Raw genomic sequence first — 18,237 nt, 5'->3', positions numbered from 1 at the left:
TCCGCTATATATCCTATTTCAGTTTGTTCACGCTGTCGTAAACCGCTTTGTACCCTGAACTCCAATAAAAGTAATGAAAAAGTAATCGCATCCAGGAAGCCTGTGAAAATGACAGGTTTCTAAGTAATGGCTGACAGAGATGCAATTTCCCAGCCTGGTCCCCTATAATTACCAGCACACTGCTCTTTCGACCGGCCCAGCTGTAGCCCAGTTCTCCTGTCAGATGCGGGATCCAGTGAGGGAGATCCTCTGAAATTGGCAACACAATGGGAATCTCCCTCTAGGCCTCTGTAGGCGTTACTTTCACATGACAGGGCCTTAATTAATCTCTGTAATAATGATCTTTTGTGTCTGAAACGCTCAGTGCTCACTGATATCTTTGTTTTTCCATGTCTTTCAGTGGCTCGTTGTCTGAAACCCTCTTCACGTTTGTGACAAACGGTAAGCACTTTTGTTTTCTGGTTCAGTGGTGATGCGAGTCCACATATTGGTATGGGATTAATCCTATTATTTCCTGGACCGTGGTGACATTGATTGGTTTTCACCACCTGCTGTTATTCCTGCTGCCGTTGTGTGTTACAGTTTTGTTTGACTGGTATATTTGCACCTCTGCAAAAAAAGGAAGTAGCTTAATCACTATGTGGCAGCCTAACAGGTTTTTTTTTGTGTTATTTTACCAGTTTGGATATGTGAAGCCCTGTTTGCACTGTATCTGGGTGAATGGCAGGCGTGGGAATATCTTATCACCTGAGTTTGTTTTTCTCTGGCTGTTTGAGTCCGACACAGACCGGTTGGCATTTACCTGTGCGGACGCGCTGATGAATCAGATTACAAAAACATATGCATGTACTAACACTTGCTCCAAATGTTCGTTTTCCACAATTGTGTGTAGTGTTGAATTCAGAATGGTTTGCAAATTCCTGACTTGAATTGCTGGATTGCAGTAGCAAATAAAAAAATCTTAATTTTATAAAATAAAATAAAATAGGATTTTTAAATAACTTTTTTGGTATTTAATTTATATTTATTTCATTGGAAATAAAATTTATTTAAATTTAAATTTAAAATTTATTTCCATTTTTTACCCCCCTTGCAAATAGAAGAATTTAAAGATAAAAAAAAATTGTCAGTTTAGCAACAATTTAGTTAATTTTGACACTATTTAACTTGAAGGGTTAGTTCACCGAAAAAGGGTTACTCACCGTCATGTCGTTCCAAACATGCAAGACATTCATTCATCTTCGGAACACAAATGAAGAAGTTTTAAATGAAATCGGAGAGCTTTCTGTCTTTTTCCTCCATTGACAGCCTACGCAACTACCACTTTCAAGCCCCAGAAAGGTAGTAAAGACATCATTAAAGTAAACCATGTGACTCCAGTGGTTTAACCTCCGTTTTATGAAGCGACAAAAAAAAATTACAAACATAATTTACCACTTTATTTACAAAATATGAATCTCCCATGTGCGTTCATGAGACCACCGCAGTGCATGCATGTTGTGTTGGCCCAACAGCAGCGGTGGAGATTCATATTTTGTAAATAAAGTGGTAAAAATAAAGCACTCGCATCGCTTTATAAAACTGAGATTAAACCGCTGGAGTCACATGGTTTACTTTAATGATGTCTTTTCTACCTTTCTGGCTTTGAGTTGCGTAGGCTGTCAATGGAGGGACCGAAATCTCTCAGGTTTCATTAAAAAGATTAAAGAAAGTTTTACAGGTTTGGAATAACATGAGGATGAGTAAATAATGACAGAATTACATCTTTGCGTGAAAAAAACCTTCTAATATGTTTTTTTTTTCCCCACAAAATACATTTATTCTTCAGGATTAGTTAAAAATAACTACTTGGACTAATGAAATTCCACTGCTGTGTGACTGTTGAATATCTGCATTTCTGTCAATTCAAAATTATCTTCCTGTGCGATGCAACTTTTTTAAATTCTATCTATTCTATCAATTAAAAGGGACCCTAAAATCTGTTCTTTGTCCAACTCATTAACCGTCTCATATTACTACATTGGGTGTACAAGAGTAGTCCACTACATTATTTCTTACTGACAACCTGGATCCATTGACTGGTTACTGTTTGCTTTACTCACACACACACACACACACACACACACACACACACACACACACACACACACACACACACACACACACACACACACACACACAAGCTCTAGTCAGTTGTTCTTATAGATTTATGGACGCAGCGTTTCTGATCGATGTGACCCTAATCTCTGCTGGTCAGAAGTGGACCTGTGTTCAGTGTGAGCTGATGTTCCTGATGACAGGAGTTGATGGATGTGTGGACACCAGTCGATGCATATCAATTGATTCCCATTAATCCAATTATCTTAAAGCACAGCAATGACTGCTAGCCTACCCTCGCTAACCCCCTAGCTAGATGCTAACACTCACTCAAGGGAGCTGAGGAATCAAGATGCAATTTTATAACGTTATACATCTTACTAAACACACGAAGTGTGTACGGTGAAGTCCAGATACCATGTTGAAATTTTGAGAATGAAAATCCTGTTTAAAACTGGAAGTAAAAAGTTTTAGAGGTTTCCCTGCTATTTCTAGGTAATATAAAAAATAATTAAAACATTTGAAAAGAAAAACAGAAACTTTTCTCTAATCTTTCGGTCTTCCCACTGTACCTATGATAATGCAGAAACTTCAATCGGTTCTTTTCCGACCTCCTGCTGGGATTCTTCCCGAGTTTCCTCTGCCACATACGCGAGACGTGTGGAATGTGATCGTGTTAGCCAGATCAGGGCTGAGCAACAGGATGTATTGGACCTGTTTTTCTCTCTTTAAAGGAAGTGGGAGCCTTCCCCCCTCTTTTATTGTAATATTGTTGTGTTCATAGAACATACGTCTCCATTTAACTGTACACATGGTGTGTATTTTAAGGGCTCAGGGCTTCCTGTTGAGTCAATGTACACGTAACGGAGTTTTTGCTCCACATGTGCGTTTTATTCTATCAAAAGAAAGCACTAGACACGACTATAACTAACATTACTCTTTCATGGTCTTAATGTATTTTTTGTTTTGTTTTTTGTCTTATATTATTAAAGGTTTTTGTTTGTAATTCATTAATGTTACCATCTGACACTTACACTACCATTCAAAAGTTTGGGATTGGTATTTTTTTAAATGTTTTTGAAAGAAGTCTCTTAGGATAACAGTTTTCGATGCATTTATTTGATCAGAAATACAGCAAAATTGTTATTTAAAGTAACTGTTTTGTATTTGAATATATTTTAAAATGTAATTTATTCCTGTGATTTTTTTATCATCATTATCAGAAATCATTCTAATATGCTGCTCAAGAAACATTTATTATTATTATTATTATCATCATCAATGTTAAAAAACAGTTGTGCTGCTCAATATTTTTTTCTGGAAAATGTAATGCATAATTTTTTCAGGAATCTCTGATGTATAATAGAATGTTCAAACAGGATTTATTTGAACAGCATTTCAAATAGAAAATGATTTTCACATTATAAATGTCTTTTACTGTCACTTTTGACCAATTTAATGCATCCTTGATAAAAAAAATTGTTAATTTCTTTCAAAAAAATCTTACAGACCCCAAATTTTTGAAAAATAGTGTAAATGCTTAATTTGAATGTGTGTTGACTTCCAGTGCTCTCTCTCCTCCAGATTGCAGTCAGCAGACTGGTGTTCTTCATCCAGTGGGCTCTACGACAAGCTTGTCATCACACAAGATCTCCTCCGAGGGGTCTGAGGTCGACTGGTTCCCTAACAGCACCCAACAGGTGATCTCTGATGACCTCAACCTTAACCATCCACAGTGGCTACAGATTGACCTTGGAGAAAAGAGGAGGATCACAGGTAATGCTTGAAGCCTTCATAACCTGATCTCCTTTACTTCATTTACCTGACTGTGCCGGTTTTCTCTCTAATACCTCCTCAATGTGCAGGTTTGGTTTTCCTGCATGATGGGAATCCAAATCCAATGCACATAATTGAATAGGTTGTCTGTAATTCAGAGAGAAATATAATGCTATAATCCTGCATTCACACCATGTCAGAATTAAGAGATGACAACCTGTGACGTTCTACAGCGGTCATGTGGTGCAAGTCTGAGCTCTCCTCAATTCAGAGTTGTAATTAACGTTTGTCCTCACCAGCATTTACTAAAAAAGTGGCTCGCCAGCGTTTTTGATCATGTTCACAAATGGCCCCCATAATATTTTGTTGTATGAATACGTGAGCAGTCAATATATCAAAACAGTCAAAAAAAAAAAATTCTAACTTTATGCATTCCGGGTCCTTTATGCATAAATATTGATATTGTATGATATGATAAATAATTGTGGTAATATTTTTGGCCATATCGCCCACCCCTACCTAACCCCTGAATGGCGGGGAAAGAGTTAATGGAGGATGTGAGCGCTTTTTCATTCATAATCTCGTAATTTCCATAATTACGACATGGCTTGAACACACCTTCAGATCCCAACACACACACACACACAAACATGTCCGAAAAACCCAAGGTCTCCAGAGGGTGTTAAGTGGGGTAATTATCCACACAAAAGGTCTTTCTCATGATCATTACACAGCCGGAGCACGAGCGCCGACAACCCCCCCGACAGCTAACTGGTGTCTGTATAACAGTTCCTGGTATTGCATAAAAGCAGAAAGGCCCTCTCTGTGTCCATTCATCACACATACAAACCCTCTTACAAAAGCACATTTAAATTTAGGAACACGCCGGACATGCGTTTATTTTGAGCTTGACTGTTTGTAGACAGCACAGCCGAGTTGATTTGATACAGCTCGAGGAGCAAAAGAAAGCTCACTTTGTCTCCGGTTGGGAATCTGCGCTTTCGGACACGATGACCCTGAGTGAAACCGGCCCGTCTTAAAGAGGAAGCACTGTTATCATTGTGGCGATGGCGTACATTTATCTGTGGGGTCACCGCTCTGCATTCACACGATGCTTTCTAAGGGAGGTTTTGTCAACAAGCATTAAAAACTCATGGTTTTTTTTCCTCAAGAAAAATACATTGCTGTAGAGAGTATGATAAATGAAAGCACACATATAGCCACTTTACCACGGTTAAGGGAACATGGTAAAATTACTGTAATGTACAGTGTCATTCAAAAGTTTGGGGTTAGTCCGATTTTTTTTTCTTTTGAGAGAAATGATTACTAATTAATTTGTCCGCAAGGATGTGACAGTAAAGACAATTAAAATGTTACAAAAGATTTATATTTCAAATAATTCTTTTGAACTTTGTATTCATCAAAGAATCGTGAAAAAAATGTATCATGGGTTCCAAAAAATATATTGATAATAATGATAAATGTTTCACCAAATCATCATATTAGAATGATTTCTGAAGGATCATGTGACACTGATGATGATGAAAATTCAGCTTTGCCATCACAGGAGTAATAACATTTAAAATCACAATATTATTTAACAATTTAACTATATTTTTGACCAAGTAAATAAATGCTTGGTGAGCATAAGGGATTTATTTCAGAAACATTATTCTTACCGACTCAAACTGTGACCAGTAATGTGGAGTGTGCAAGTTGGATATACTGTACGTATAACAGTTAGTAATTCGTCTTGCAGTGGCATTGAGGATTACTAAATCTGCAGGATTTCAGTGGTAATACTGGTATTTGGAATGAGATATACTGAAATTATCCCACTTCTGAACACAAAATGCTTTTTTTTTTGGCTAAAAATGGTTCTTTAATTTTGTAGCTTTGATTCTTTAGCTTTGCTTCCTGGCTTTCTTTATATAGTGGGATCCCTCTGAACTCTTCAAGCTTCTCTCTGATGATGAGTAACTTCCTTTCTCAACTTTCATGTCATCACACTTCAGTCTCACAGCTTCACACTTTGAATTGCTCTTATGATCACGGTGGTGTCCTCACGTCTGTGATGTAGTTAATGTTAGGTTGCTGTGTCTGCTGGGAACATGCCACTCGAGTGTTTCCCTCAGGAATGTGTGTTGTAGCCGAAAGAGGCCGTGTGATGCAGATGACGGGCGGCACTGTGAAGTCTTTAGTCTACATGCGGTCACGTTCCTCCGCTGGCTGAGCGCTTGCATCACTGAATCAGGAGAATGAGCTCTGGAGCATTTGAGGAGAAATGCTGTGTGACTACACTTTTGAATGAACGGTAGGTTTATGTGCTTTTAGAATGAAATAATTCAGGGTCATGTTTTTGTTTCATAGGCATTCTGACAACAGGCTTGACCATCGCAAACATTGAATATTTTGTGAAAAACTACAAGATCGAGTACAAGGAGAGGAACCGCTGGCGGACTTTTGTCCAGTACAATAACTCTGATGATATGGTAAGACTTTGTCTTTATATCACTCCATCATACATTCAATACAACCGTAAATGGCATTTTAACTTCTGTTATTAGTTACTTGGAAAGGAAATAGTTGGAAATTAAAAAAAATATATATATATATTGCATAATGTGTATCCCTGGCCAAATGGCATCTAAAATATTACTTCAGCTGCAAAAAAATGTATGAATTTTCTTTTGAATAAAGAGCACTAATGAATCACACAATGAGACCACAGACATTTATTAAGAATCAATTTAGATTTTTCTTTTAACTGTCTATATATTACAGCTTCACGAATTATCGTTCAAAAGATCACGATTTCGATTCAAACATCCACACAATTCATTCCTAAAGGACAACGTTTCGCATGGGTCAATTATATCTGACAAAATCACTCCAGAACATTCAGATCTGCGTCTGCGCTGTTGCTGAGCCAGAGAGAGCAGATGTCATGTGTATATGTATGAAACACACAATATAGTTATTTCTGTTACAAATATTCATATTATCACAGAAGAACGGGGATAAATGTTTATAGTTCAGATATAAACCAAGTGTATGGAGGAGATCATAAAAGAGCAGATCACCTTTTGAAAGTGACATTGATGGCACTTCAAATAAGGATTGTATCGATTACATCGTTTTGCCACCAGGAGGCGACAAGTGACTGTTAACATGTTTTTCATTGAATCATGCATTAAAGAGATTCAAGAAACCCTGATTCATTAAGTAATGAAACAATGAAGTATTTATGAGCGAGTCATTGAATCATTCATTCATTCATTTTAAATAGACTGCAGCAATTAACATTTGTCAGAACCTCTAGTAAATTACATGTTATTTTGTTTAGTTGTCTGTTCAGAACCGTAGGAGGATCTTGATCTCAGTTTGAAACCAAATTTCTCCACAATCGTGCAGTGGTACAGTGTGTATCATTCATGTTTTTAATGTCGCAGTGTTGTATTTTACCGTAGATCTTTGAAGGAAATACTGACAGCCTCCACCAAACACGCAACACCTTCCACCCCTCCATCGTAGCCCGAAGCATTCGAGTCGCAGCTCAACAGTGGCACAGAATAATTGCCATGAGAGTCCAGCTCCTGGGCTGTCCTTATGTTAAACCCATCCCAGGTGCGTGTCAGACACATAAAGCCTTTACAATTTCATTATTCATATTAAGTGTTCACTAAACCTCAGTTTTTCCTCATGTAGTGAATTCATCGTCTCAGGTGACCCAGGAGGCCGAGCCTACACAGCCCATCCACAACGACATGACCAAACCAGTGCCCTCTCAGGCTGATCTTGGTACGGTATTAAGAACGCACACTAATCACTCATTAATTAATACAGATTATGTTACAGAAGTACTGGACAGATGTCTGAGAATGTGCAAACATTTCCTCCCTAACCTTATTCAAATTTCAACTAAAAGCTCTATTTTTCCTCTCAGTGTATTGGTTGTCCTTATCTACATCAGGGTTATTATCGTTAACTAAACCCGTAAACTAGTTTTTTGGTTACTTGAAATAAAATAAAACATATTAACTTCAGCTCATTGTCGAGGCAACATTTCTCTTTTTTCTTTAGTTTAAGTTAAAGTACTAAAACTTAAAGAAAATCTAGACACATTTTTACAAAACTACATTTACTAAAATGAACTAGAATTAAAATGAAAACAAACTATAGATTCTTATTCAAAATATGAACAAAAACTATAATAGAATATCTACATTTTTATATTTGTACTGTTTTGTTGTAGCTTCCATTCTGTTATTTTGTTCTATTATATTTTATATTCTCTTTTTTCTTTCTCATCTCTGACTTGTACATCTCATATTTTCTTCTCTTTTTAGTTAATTTGGTTGTAATAATTGTGCCCACCATTCTTCTTGTGGTCCTGATCCTGGTGGGAATCTGCTCGGTTAAAATGCTATACAAGTAAGTCAATTTTATAACGTTTTTCTTTTAGTTGCCATATTTGTTTATATTTTCTAGGGCTGCCCTCGACTAAAGATTTTTTTTAGTCGTTCATTCAAGCGATTAGTCGACTAATCACACGTGTAAATGAATAAGCCAAATCATAATAATGAGCCTTTAATTGCCTACATATCCTAATCAGCGCTCAAATGCACGTATAAAGCTTTGCCACAGCGCACCGGCAAAAGTTAATGTTATGAATGTGTCGTGAAGAAACAGCAGACCTTTTAATTTCTTAATGAACCAGTGTTTTCTGATGAAGTTGACGATGCTGACTCGTCATCTCCGCAGAATTGTGCATGAACCAATATGGCTTTTAAAGGCCTTAATTTTTAAGGCTTTCGGGATGTAAAGTTCAACAGAAATGTGCATTAACAAAGTAAATTGTTCTTTAACGTCAACCTGAAATGAAAACTGACCTAATGGTGAAAGTTATGAGTATTTTGTCTGTGTTTTCCGTGTTGTGTCTGACTTGAGAGGGAGGTAGGGTCAGATATGTTATATCTTATCTCAGTCTCAGCATGGCGTATGTGCACACACCAGTGATTCCCAGCCCTGATACACTCCACAGCCACTGGTGTCAATAAAAGAGCGACTGTACGTTGTATGAGTGAGCATGTTGTGATATTCAGATTCGTAAAGAATGGGGTGACTGAGGACTGTGGGGGATAAAGCAGGGTTGAGGGTCAAAGGTCAGTGTCAGGGATGTGCATTAGTCCCCGGGCCCCGAGAGAGAGCTCAGGGACAGGGGCATTGTGGGGAAATGAAGATGGATGAATGAAAACCTCTTATGGGAATAGTAAGGCGTCTTCTCTTGTTTAAGAGTGATTCTGCCACCTGTGTCTCTGACGCTGATGTCTTTCACTGTCCCACAGTAAGAAGACAAAGGAGAACACGTACGGCTCTGCAGAGACGCATCATACAGGTAAAACATCGGCTTTAACTCAACACTGTCAGTGAAATGTGACCCAATTCTGATTTTATTGCTCATATGTGACACAGATCGGATGTGTTCTATGACAGTGTAAACGGGGAAAAAATGCATGCATTCGGATATTTCGAAATCGGTTTCAGGCCTCGTTCATATGTGGAAATAAATCAGATTTGTGCCAATGGGACTGTCATGTAAACAGGCAGATCGGATTTTCTGAGACACTAGGCTACGTGTTCGCGGTTTAATGACGAGGGAAACCCCGACGTGCATCTGCAGAGGGACGGAATGGACTGACGAAACATTGTGTCACACGTTGGACACACGTTGATACAACATATCAAAGGTTGGCTTGCTCATTATGCCATAGACCCACTGCTCCTCGTTAAAGCCCGCCACAATCTCATCCAAGTGCGCATCAATAGCTCGTGCCATTTACGTTAAAAAATTGTTTTTGCGTTCATATAATACGCAGTTTTCGCACTTTATGGCGTGTAATACACACAAACTCCATACCCCTAATCCTAACTAAGGGGTTTACAGTGTGTATCATGCACGCAAAAACAATTTTTGGCGTATTATGGCACGAGAAATAAAATCAGTGGCATAGATACGCACTTCCATGAGATCGTGTTGTATGTTCCCAGCAGTCCTGAGATCTCTCTCGCACACAATAACTGAAGCGTATGCGCAGCTGCAATGATGACGCTTTTCCTCCACCTCAAAATCATGCTGATATTTGGCGAACTTCACATATATAGCTAGCATCAAGCATATATCGTGTTCGTCCATCTGTGCAAGAACCCCCTTTAAGCATGCGTGACGTTTCAGATAGTGTGCAGAGTGTAAACACATGAATCGGATATGGGTCACATTTGAAAGAACGTGTAAACAGACGGTCAAAAAAATCAGATATAGGCAACAAATCAGAATTGGGCATCAAGACCTGCAGTGTAAACCAGGCCTTACATCCAAAATTAGAACATTTTAAACTGCTTTTTTTCCATACAATTTTGTGCTTATCAAACAGTATGATAGCTTTATGCATCAAACAGACTCTGTTTGTTGTGATCATCTATGACTATATGTTTGTTTTCAAATAACTTTAGAAGATTAGGAATAGAGCTTTTGTTTTTGGAGCCACTGGTCTCCACATATTTTTTAGTTGTATGGAAAAAAGAGCAGCTTAAACGTTTTCGTCAGTTTCCCCACCCAAGAAATAGTCGTACAGATTTATAACAGCTTGAAGGTGAGTAAATAATGTCAAAATATTAGTTGTTGGGTGAACTTTTCCTTCAGCATTGGTTTCAGAATAACATAAAATGCAGAAAATCATGCAATGCACACCTTTGCATTAATAAAACGTGACTGCACCATATATGAAGCATAGAATCATTTTTTTATTTTTTTACCTTATTCTCCAAATCTTCAAAAATTGTTCTGAGTCATCATGACAGATCCCTTCCCAATATATATGTTGTGTTCTGCCCTTTCAGACATGTATAATTTAAGGCTTAGCTTGACTCGCACAGAGATAAAACCATCTTTCAGAGACAGTCTGACAGATAAATGATTCTTGTCTACAGGCTGTTGGAGACAGATAAAACAGCCGTTTGCCAGACACCAGTCCACAGAGTTCACCATCAAATACAGCTCTGAGAAAGAGCCCATCCAGAAGCTGGACCTGGTGACCAGGGAAATGGCAGGTAAAGATTGACCGAGTTTGATGGTTTCTTACATCCATTATCAAACATGTTTTCTGCCCTCACTGATGAGTGAACGTGTGTTGAGGAAGCGGCTGGAACACTGGTGCATATTAAAGGTGCAGTGTGTGATTTTTAGCGGCATCTAGTGGTGAGGTTACAAACTGCAACCAACAAAAGTTACGGTGGCCGACAGGAAGTGATGTCATCGTCTGAGACAGCAGAGAGTAGCCAGTTCAGCAATGAGGTTTCTTTACAAGGATAAATTCAGAAATTATGTTTACTTAATTATTCAGTAAAACTATGTTATTGCGAATATTATTGTTACTTGTTCATCACTGTGTCAGTGTTTTACCACAAAACTATTAAGCAGCACAACTGATTTCAACATTGATAATAATAATAAATGTTTCTTGAGCAGCAAATCAGCATATTAGAATGATTTATGTGACACTGAAGACTGTAATGATACTGAAAATTCAGGTTTGAATCACAGGAATAAATTACATTTTAACATTTTAAGTTCTTTTTTATTTTAAATTGTAATAATATTTCACAATATTCTAGTTTCTACTATATTTTTGATCAAATAAATGCAGCCTTAGTGAGCATAAGAAACTTGGTTCAAAAATATTTATTTTTAATATTGTAAATTACTATAATAATCCAAAGCAACAAAGCAGTTGAGGCACTAGCGTACGACTGAACATGTAGTTTGAGTTCGTTAAATGTTAAATCCTGGGACTGTAATGGAGCCCATGTGACATATCTCAGCACAGTTTGCTTGTCATAGTCTGAGCAAAATTATTTAACATAAAAGATATGATGTATTGATTTGTTTTATTGCTGGTCATGCTCTGTTAGGACATTATGTTCATTTGGAAATATGGAGTCAAAGAGTGTTTAATTTTTCTGAGAGTCTGCGAGGAGACGGCACACTTTCTCAAGCTGAGTTTTTTATTGACTGATTATAAAGGAGTTCAACTTGCGAGGCCATTTTTCATCCTCCAATGTGCCGAGGGAGTAAAAGAAAACCCTTAATGAAATAGTTGTAACCGCCTGAACGCTTGCCAGATGGAAACGCTTGCTGATATTTAATTGTCAGTTTCCCCCTACTCTCCTCAAGGCTGTAATTATTGATGATTCACGGTTTGTGCGTCACACAGATTACAGGCGCTCCGGTTTCAAGCTTAACTTGGAGTCCCTTTGAGCAAATACTGAAACGTTTCATTGATTTCCTTTTTACTATAATATTTTCTTTCATGTTTGATGCCATAAGAGTTTATGGTCCCATATTTATGATCACGGGTTATTGGTTAGCCAGGTATGTTTCAGGATAGCTAGACCATAAACCAAAGAACAGCAAAACCTGGTTTATGCTGGTATGGAGCAAGTTTAAAGGGATATTCACTCAAAAATTAAAGTTCATTTTCTCACTCTCATATCGTTCCAAACCTGTATGACTTTCCTTCATCTGTGGAACATAATATAATATATTTTAAAGAATTGTTTTAATCTATAAAATGAGGTCCAAAACAACATTGGACCCTACTGAGTTTCATTGTGAAGAGTATGGAACAATAAACAGTTTTATTTTAAACTAAAAAAAAGTGTTACTTGTTTATATCATTGATATTTTGTTATATTTAGATTACATTTTTGTATTCATTTTAATTTTAGTTAAACTTTGGTTTTAGTTATGTTATAACTAAAATGTCTATATAGTTTTTGTTTTCATTTTACTTAATTTAGTTTTAGTTATTTTAAACTTATTTTATTTCAGCTAGTGGCCCATGCAAATTTTCTTAATTTCTAAATTTCAAATTCAAATAATAGTTTTTTATATATATATAGTCATCAATAATAATACTGACTAAAACTACTACAGATTGTTTTCTGAATTTGAAATAAAGCTGAAATAAAATTAAATAAAAATATTAGACAAAAAAACTTATGAAGATGAAAATTAGAAATGTTGCCTTGGAAAATAGCGGAAATAAATGTTTAAGTTGAAGTACTAAATTTACTAAAACTGTAAAAGAAAATATATTAAAGAAAACTAAAGGCACATAACATTTCTAAAAACTGGAAATATAAAAATTATAGCTTATTCAAAATTAAAATGAATACTAAAATAGTATATTAATTATACTAAAATAACACAACCAGTAAACGCCGAGGCAGTTTTAGGGTAACTATTCCAGTACTAACTATTTCTCTCTTCTTTTCCTCAAGCCGAGTACCAGCAGCCACTCATGCTCGGCACCGACACGGTGTCTCGAAAAGGCTCGACGTTTAGACCCATGGACACCGAGGCCAAAGACAAGGACAACGAGGCGACTTCACACTACGACCAACTGCAGACGGGCATCCAGTACGCCCTGCCACTGACCAATCAGGAGCCGGAGTACGCCACGCCCATCATCGAGCGCCACGCCTTCCGCAAAGATCCCAGCTACAGCGTCCCAGGAGTGGTGCTGAACAAAAGCCCGTCGTTTCGAACAGTCGAGGGCAGTAACTGTAGGAAAGTGATCGGAGGACTGGCTGGGGGATACCAGACTCCCCAAGTCAAGCTAGACCGGGGGAATTACCCAGGGGACATTACCTACGACAGCCCTAAAATCCAGAAGCCCGTCGTGAAGAACGGGAGTTGCTCGGCGTACCAAAGATCCCAGATCCAGTCCCCGGAGCAGGAGTGCTATTCCACTCCGAGAGACTGCGTCAGACTGCCGTTCCCTGGACTCAGACCCGAGCCGGAGGGCAGCAGCTCCGAGGGAAGCTGAGAACAACATACTGTGATGTTCCTGATTTACCTGACTCAACACAATCACCTCCAGAACACTCTTAACTTATTTGTGTACGAGGGACTCCTTGTTTTTCTATTTCCGCGGTTGTAAATGGCCGTGATCAGTTTGTGTAATTTAAATGTGAGATGCTTTGTCTTGACCAATCAAGATTTTTTTTTTTTGTTCCAGTTTTATTTAATCAAATGCAATATGCAGAGATTTCGCAGGGATAACTGCGACGATGCATTTGTTTCCTACTCAGACACGCACTGTGAATGTAAGCCAGATGTTCATGTATTCTGCTGTGACCATTATCTAAATCTTCTTATGCTCTTCTCTGAACATGCACAGAATTTCAACCAGCTTTATGACAGTGTCGGTAATATATGTAAATGACCAATGTGTGCTCTCTCTCCATGAAATACCTGTTTATTTACCAGCAAATTAAGACTTTTGACACTTTTTGCATTAATTCTGGACTTTTGGGGAACGGTCATGGAGAAAGAGTACACACCGTTCATTTATAGATACTGTACTACCAACATTGAACAATACACATTTTGAAAATCGGTCTACAGATAGAAAATAAGATGTTATAGCATGCAGATCAGAAGATCAGCACTGGTGCAAGTAGGAGATCTTTGGGAACTTCACAGTTACTTTGGTCCTTCTCATAAAAGGTGTCCGTGTGCATGTCCGAACTAGCTTTACACCAATCAAAACTCATGAAATAAGGTGAAAACACTTTTAAAAAGCCTAACGCTATCTAAAATGGAAGCAAACTTTGTTTATGCAAAAAAAAAAAAAGGCTTGTTCCCATAATGCAAGTGAAATGATGATCTGATTTTGACATCCCGCTTGTTTTTAATCTATATTGGGTGTAAGGGTTGTTAGATTCAGCCGGTTTGGATCGTTTTCCATCTCATTCTGCTGTGTGTAAATAACAGTGTTGAATCTCAGAGGATCTGCTCTATTTTCCATGCTGAATACTGATGTTGATTTCGTTCCACTTGTTCCATGTGCAGATTGAGCAATAACAGGCTAAAATTTCTTATCAGATCCTGATTTTATTTGGATTACCTATATGCATATTTAGTTTAAAAGCTAAATGAGATGTCACTTTGTGCTGTCAATGATTTAGTCCACCTAAAAATTGTTTATTCATTCTCATTTTATTCCGAAATATGACTTTTTCTTCTGTGGAACACATGAGAAGTGAGCAGGAATGCATTTCCAATTAAATTGAAGCGAGAGTCTCTCAAGCTCTCAAAGAACGCGGAGAACGTCATTTTTTTTAAGCTTCAACGTTTCTCTTTTGTGTTCCACAGCATGAGATAAAGATAAAGTCTGGTTTGGAGTAAATGATGATTGCATTTTCATTTTGAGTGAACTTTCCTTTCAAGCATCCAGAAGATCTGGGACTTGCTGCTGTTTAAAGGACAATCCTTGTGAAAGATTACTGACAGGTCTTAATTTCTGTGAAATGTTTTGGGGATGTGCTCGATGGTTTGTGTGTGATCTGGCCATGCTGGTGAGCTGAAGTGCTTTGCCACTGAGAATCTCAGTTCTGTGTTTGTGCTCGTCGAAACCCTGATTAAAAGCACCAGCATTTTAGTCTGTCCTGGACTTTTGCTTTCAAATATGTGAATGTCTTTTAAGGCGAGACACTACAGGTGAATAGGGTAATTTTTTTAACTAGCAGATATCACCATGAAACTTTGCCAGTTGATTATTGACATTAAGATGAGACAAAAATGTATTACAAGTTTTCTGTATTTTAATGTTTAAATATGCAAATGAGACATTATCTAATTAAATATGCGCTAATGCTCTGCATATATTTTAAAAAACGAAATCTGAGTATTGGATAAAGCCAGGTTCAAAATTATTTTTTCATTGTGTTCACATATTAGATGGGGAAAAACTTAGAGGGATTTATGGATATCCACTTTTGTTATCCTGTAAATCAGAATATACTGCCAATAGCCTTAAAAAATGATTTTCGACATGTTTTTTGGAATAAAATGTTATATAAATCAGGCTAGGAATAATATATTTACAAATCCCTCTGTAAATGTCTTCATAATATAACTAGGTACAAGACTGGAAAGTTTGGTGTATATAGAGAAGTGGAGATTTCGGACTTGGAGTGAGAGAGAAAACTCACTTTGAGAAAACGGGCTTTAAAGATTTTGCATCAGCCAATGAGATCGCGCGTTTAGAGTACAATCCCCCCTTTTACTTTCGCGATTGGTTGCTGATAAAAAGGAAATGACCATATTTGGATCCGGCAGTGTTGTTCAGGAGAGAGAGAGCTTTCCAACGGTGTGTGTGATGACAGGTTACAGAGGGATGATTTATAACGACAACTTTTGATGAATTTATGAGAAATCTACAGACGCAAACAGACAAAGTGTAGTAAAATAAAGACCTAAATGTGTATTTCGGACTTGTTTTCACCACAAGTGTGAAAGAAGACGTGTTATTGAAGACAAATATCTCCAAATTGACCAGTGAAAAAAAAAAACGATGTTTTTGCCTGCCGTGTCTCGCCTTAAAGTGAAAGTGAACAATCAGCAGGATTATCTAAGTATTTGGTGGAAGCAGGATGTCACACAAGAGGTGTCCCAGTGGGAGATTGAGCAGGAATGTGACGGTGGGGTGTTAAGGCGGGAACACACCAAGCCGACGCCGACGAACTAGCGCCGATGAAAGCCGACTGTGTTGTCGCCTCTGAAAAGCTGCACTTGAACACACCGAGAGAACTACAGCCGACTGTCAGCTAGAAGGCGCGTTCTGCGCCTGCGTGTAAATGAGACAACTGTCTATTTCTGCAGATATATTAGTCTATATTCGTCATTCAAAAAAGGAAACCGACGCTGCCGGCTGCAGATACACATACCGTAAACAAAGCAGTGCGTGCTTACCGTTTTGAATATCAATCCTGCTAAACACTTTATTTATTCCACTCCGCTCATGTTAATATTAAAATATTCGCCAAGGAACACTCAGGTAAGATGACGATCATGACGTAACATAAGAACAGCCTTCTATCTGTACCGTTTTGACTTTGCTCGCTGTTTTGCTTTTATTCTCGTGCACTGACTCTTTCACTAAGCTGAACAGCCAATCAGAGTTCTCTCTTTCCCCGACGGCCCGACCAGAGGCGGAGCGGGGGGGGGTGGCTAATTGGGCTTAAGCCCCGAATGTTTTGTCAAAAGCCCCGAATCTTTTAGGTTTTTTAAAATAACTTCAACTTGTTTTCATTTTATCTCAGTCTTTCTGACTGGAGCGGCAAAAAATGAAACAAAATCTCTATTACCGTGCGTGGATGCGGACGGTAATGCATCGATTCGCGCATCACTTAGCTTGTTTGCCAACTGCCAATAAAAACTAACGAAGAAGAAATTCGTCGTTGTTGTCATCAGGGGCTGGCTGCTGGCGGGGTTTTTGTATGTTTCACTGGCGTCGTAGCGAGCTTACATAAATTATTATGGACATAACAAAGTTTTTTATACAGAAAACTAAACCTCACCGGCCGGAGAGAGATTCAGAAGCAGCGTCAGACGAACCGCGGACAAGTGTTACAGGTTTGTGAATCCGCTGTTGTAACTTAACACTTGAGTTAACGTAAGTTATTGTATTGCTGCTGGCTAGCTAGCGAGTTATCGTTAGGTGTTAAGAGAAATTAGTTGTTAATAGAGATGGGCGGATGATTTGTCTGATGATTTGGGGGGTACATCTAATCTTGGCACATTAGTGGGATAAGAAGAGAGACTAATTGAGAAATATAGTGCTAAAGAAGATTAGAAAGTATAACTTATTTCCTCCTGATGACAACAATTACAAGTAACGGTACAGATGCATCAATATCGTTAATACGTTATTTTTTCCCCTCATACTTTAATTAAAAAAGTGAATCTTTAATATATTCTAAATTCATTACATAAAAAGTAAAATATTTCAAGCCTTTTATTGTTTTAATCTTGATGATAAGGGCTTACAGCTCATGGAAATCAAAACTCCAGAAGTAGTAATCTCAAAATGTATTAGAATTTTAGAACAAAGAATTTTTTATACGACCTGACAAGATCTCTAATCAGCTAATCAACTCAAAACGCCTGCAAAGGTTTCCTGAGAATTTAATCTGTCAGTCTTGTTCTGGTGGTGCAGCACACTATTTATAATACATTTTTGAGATGCGCCTGTAACAATGTAATAAACGTATTAGTATTTCTATAATTAATGGAATTGTTATGGTGTAGAAAATAGTCCGTTCCGTCTCCGAGCGTTCAGGAACGCGTTCAGAGACGGAACGGACTATTTTCTTTAGCGGAAGCAATACAACCGTTTTTTAAATCAATAAACTCCTTTTTAAATCAATATTTTGTGTCAAATTATTGATTTATTTGGTAGGGAGGCATGTAATAAGCGGGATAATGTATAGTGAGGCGGTTGTTATAGCAAATAT

At 37.7% G+C, this 18,237-nt stretch overlaps 1 protein-coding gene across 1 annotated transcript in view; it reads left to right on the top strand.

The window, feature by feature from the left end:
• Positions 1 to 15,380, top strand: part of LOC143730741 (discoidin, CUB and LCCL domain-containing protein 1-like) — a 39,897-nt gene extending 24,517 nt beyond the window's left edge. The window contains exons 7-15 of the mRNA XM_077221311.1: positions 401 to 441; positions 3,682 to 3,873; positions 6,244 to 6,365; positions 7,344 to 7,500; positions 7,582 to 7,674; positions 8,223 to 8,307; positions 9,222 to 9,271; positions 10,864 to 10,983; positions 13,216 to 15,380. Of these exons, the coding sequence (XP_077077426.1) occupies positions 401 to 441; positions 3,682 to 3,873; positions 6,244 to 6,365; positions 7,344 to 7,500; positions 7,582 to 7,674; positions 8,223 to 8,307; positions 9,222 to 9,271; positions 10,864 to 10,983; positions 13,216 to 13,763 (1,408 nt within the window). The 3' untranslated portion in view covers positions 13,764 to 15,380. The remainder of the gene's footprint in view (positions 1 to 400; positions 442 to 3,681; positions 3,874 to 6,243; positions 6,366 to 7,343; positions 7,501 to 7,581; positions 7,675 to 8,222; positions 8,308 to 9,221; positions 9,272 to 10,863; positions 10,984 to 13,215) is intronic.
• Positions 15,381 to 18,237: the final 2,857 nt, after the last annotated feature.

Source organism: Siphateles boraxobius, unplaced genomic scaffold (assembly GCF_051911475.1).
Source record: "Siphateles boraxobius isolate OS27281-9 unplaced genomic scaffold, OSU_SipBor_1 80, whole genome shotgun sequence".
Taxonomy (NCBI): Eukaryota; Metazoa; Chordata; class Actinopteri; order Cypriniformes; family Leuciscidae; genus Siphateles; species Siphateles boraxobius.
This window is presented reverse-complemented; position numbering and strand designations above follow the sequence as displayed.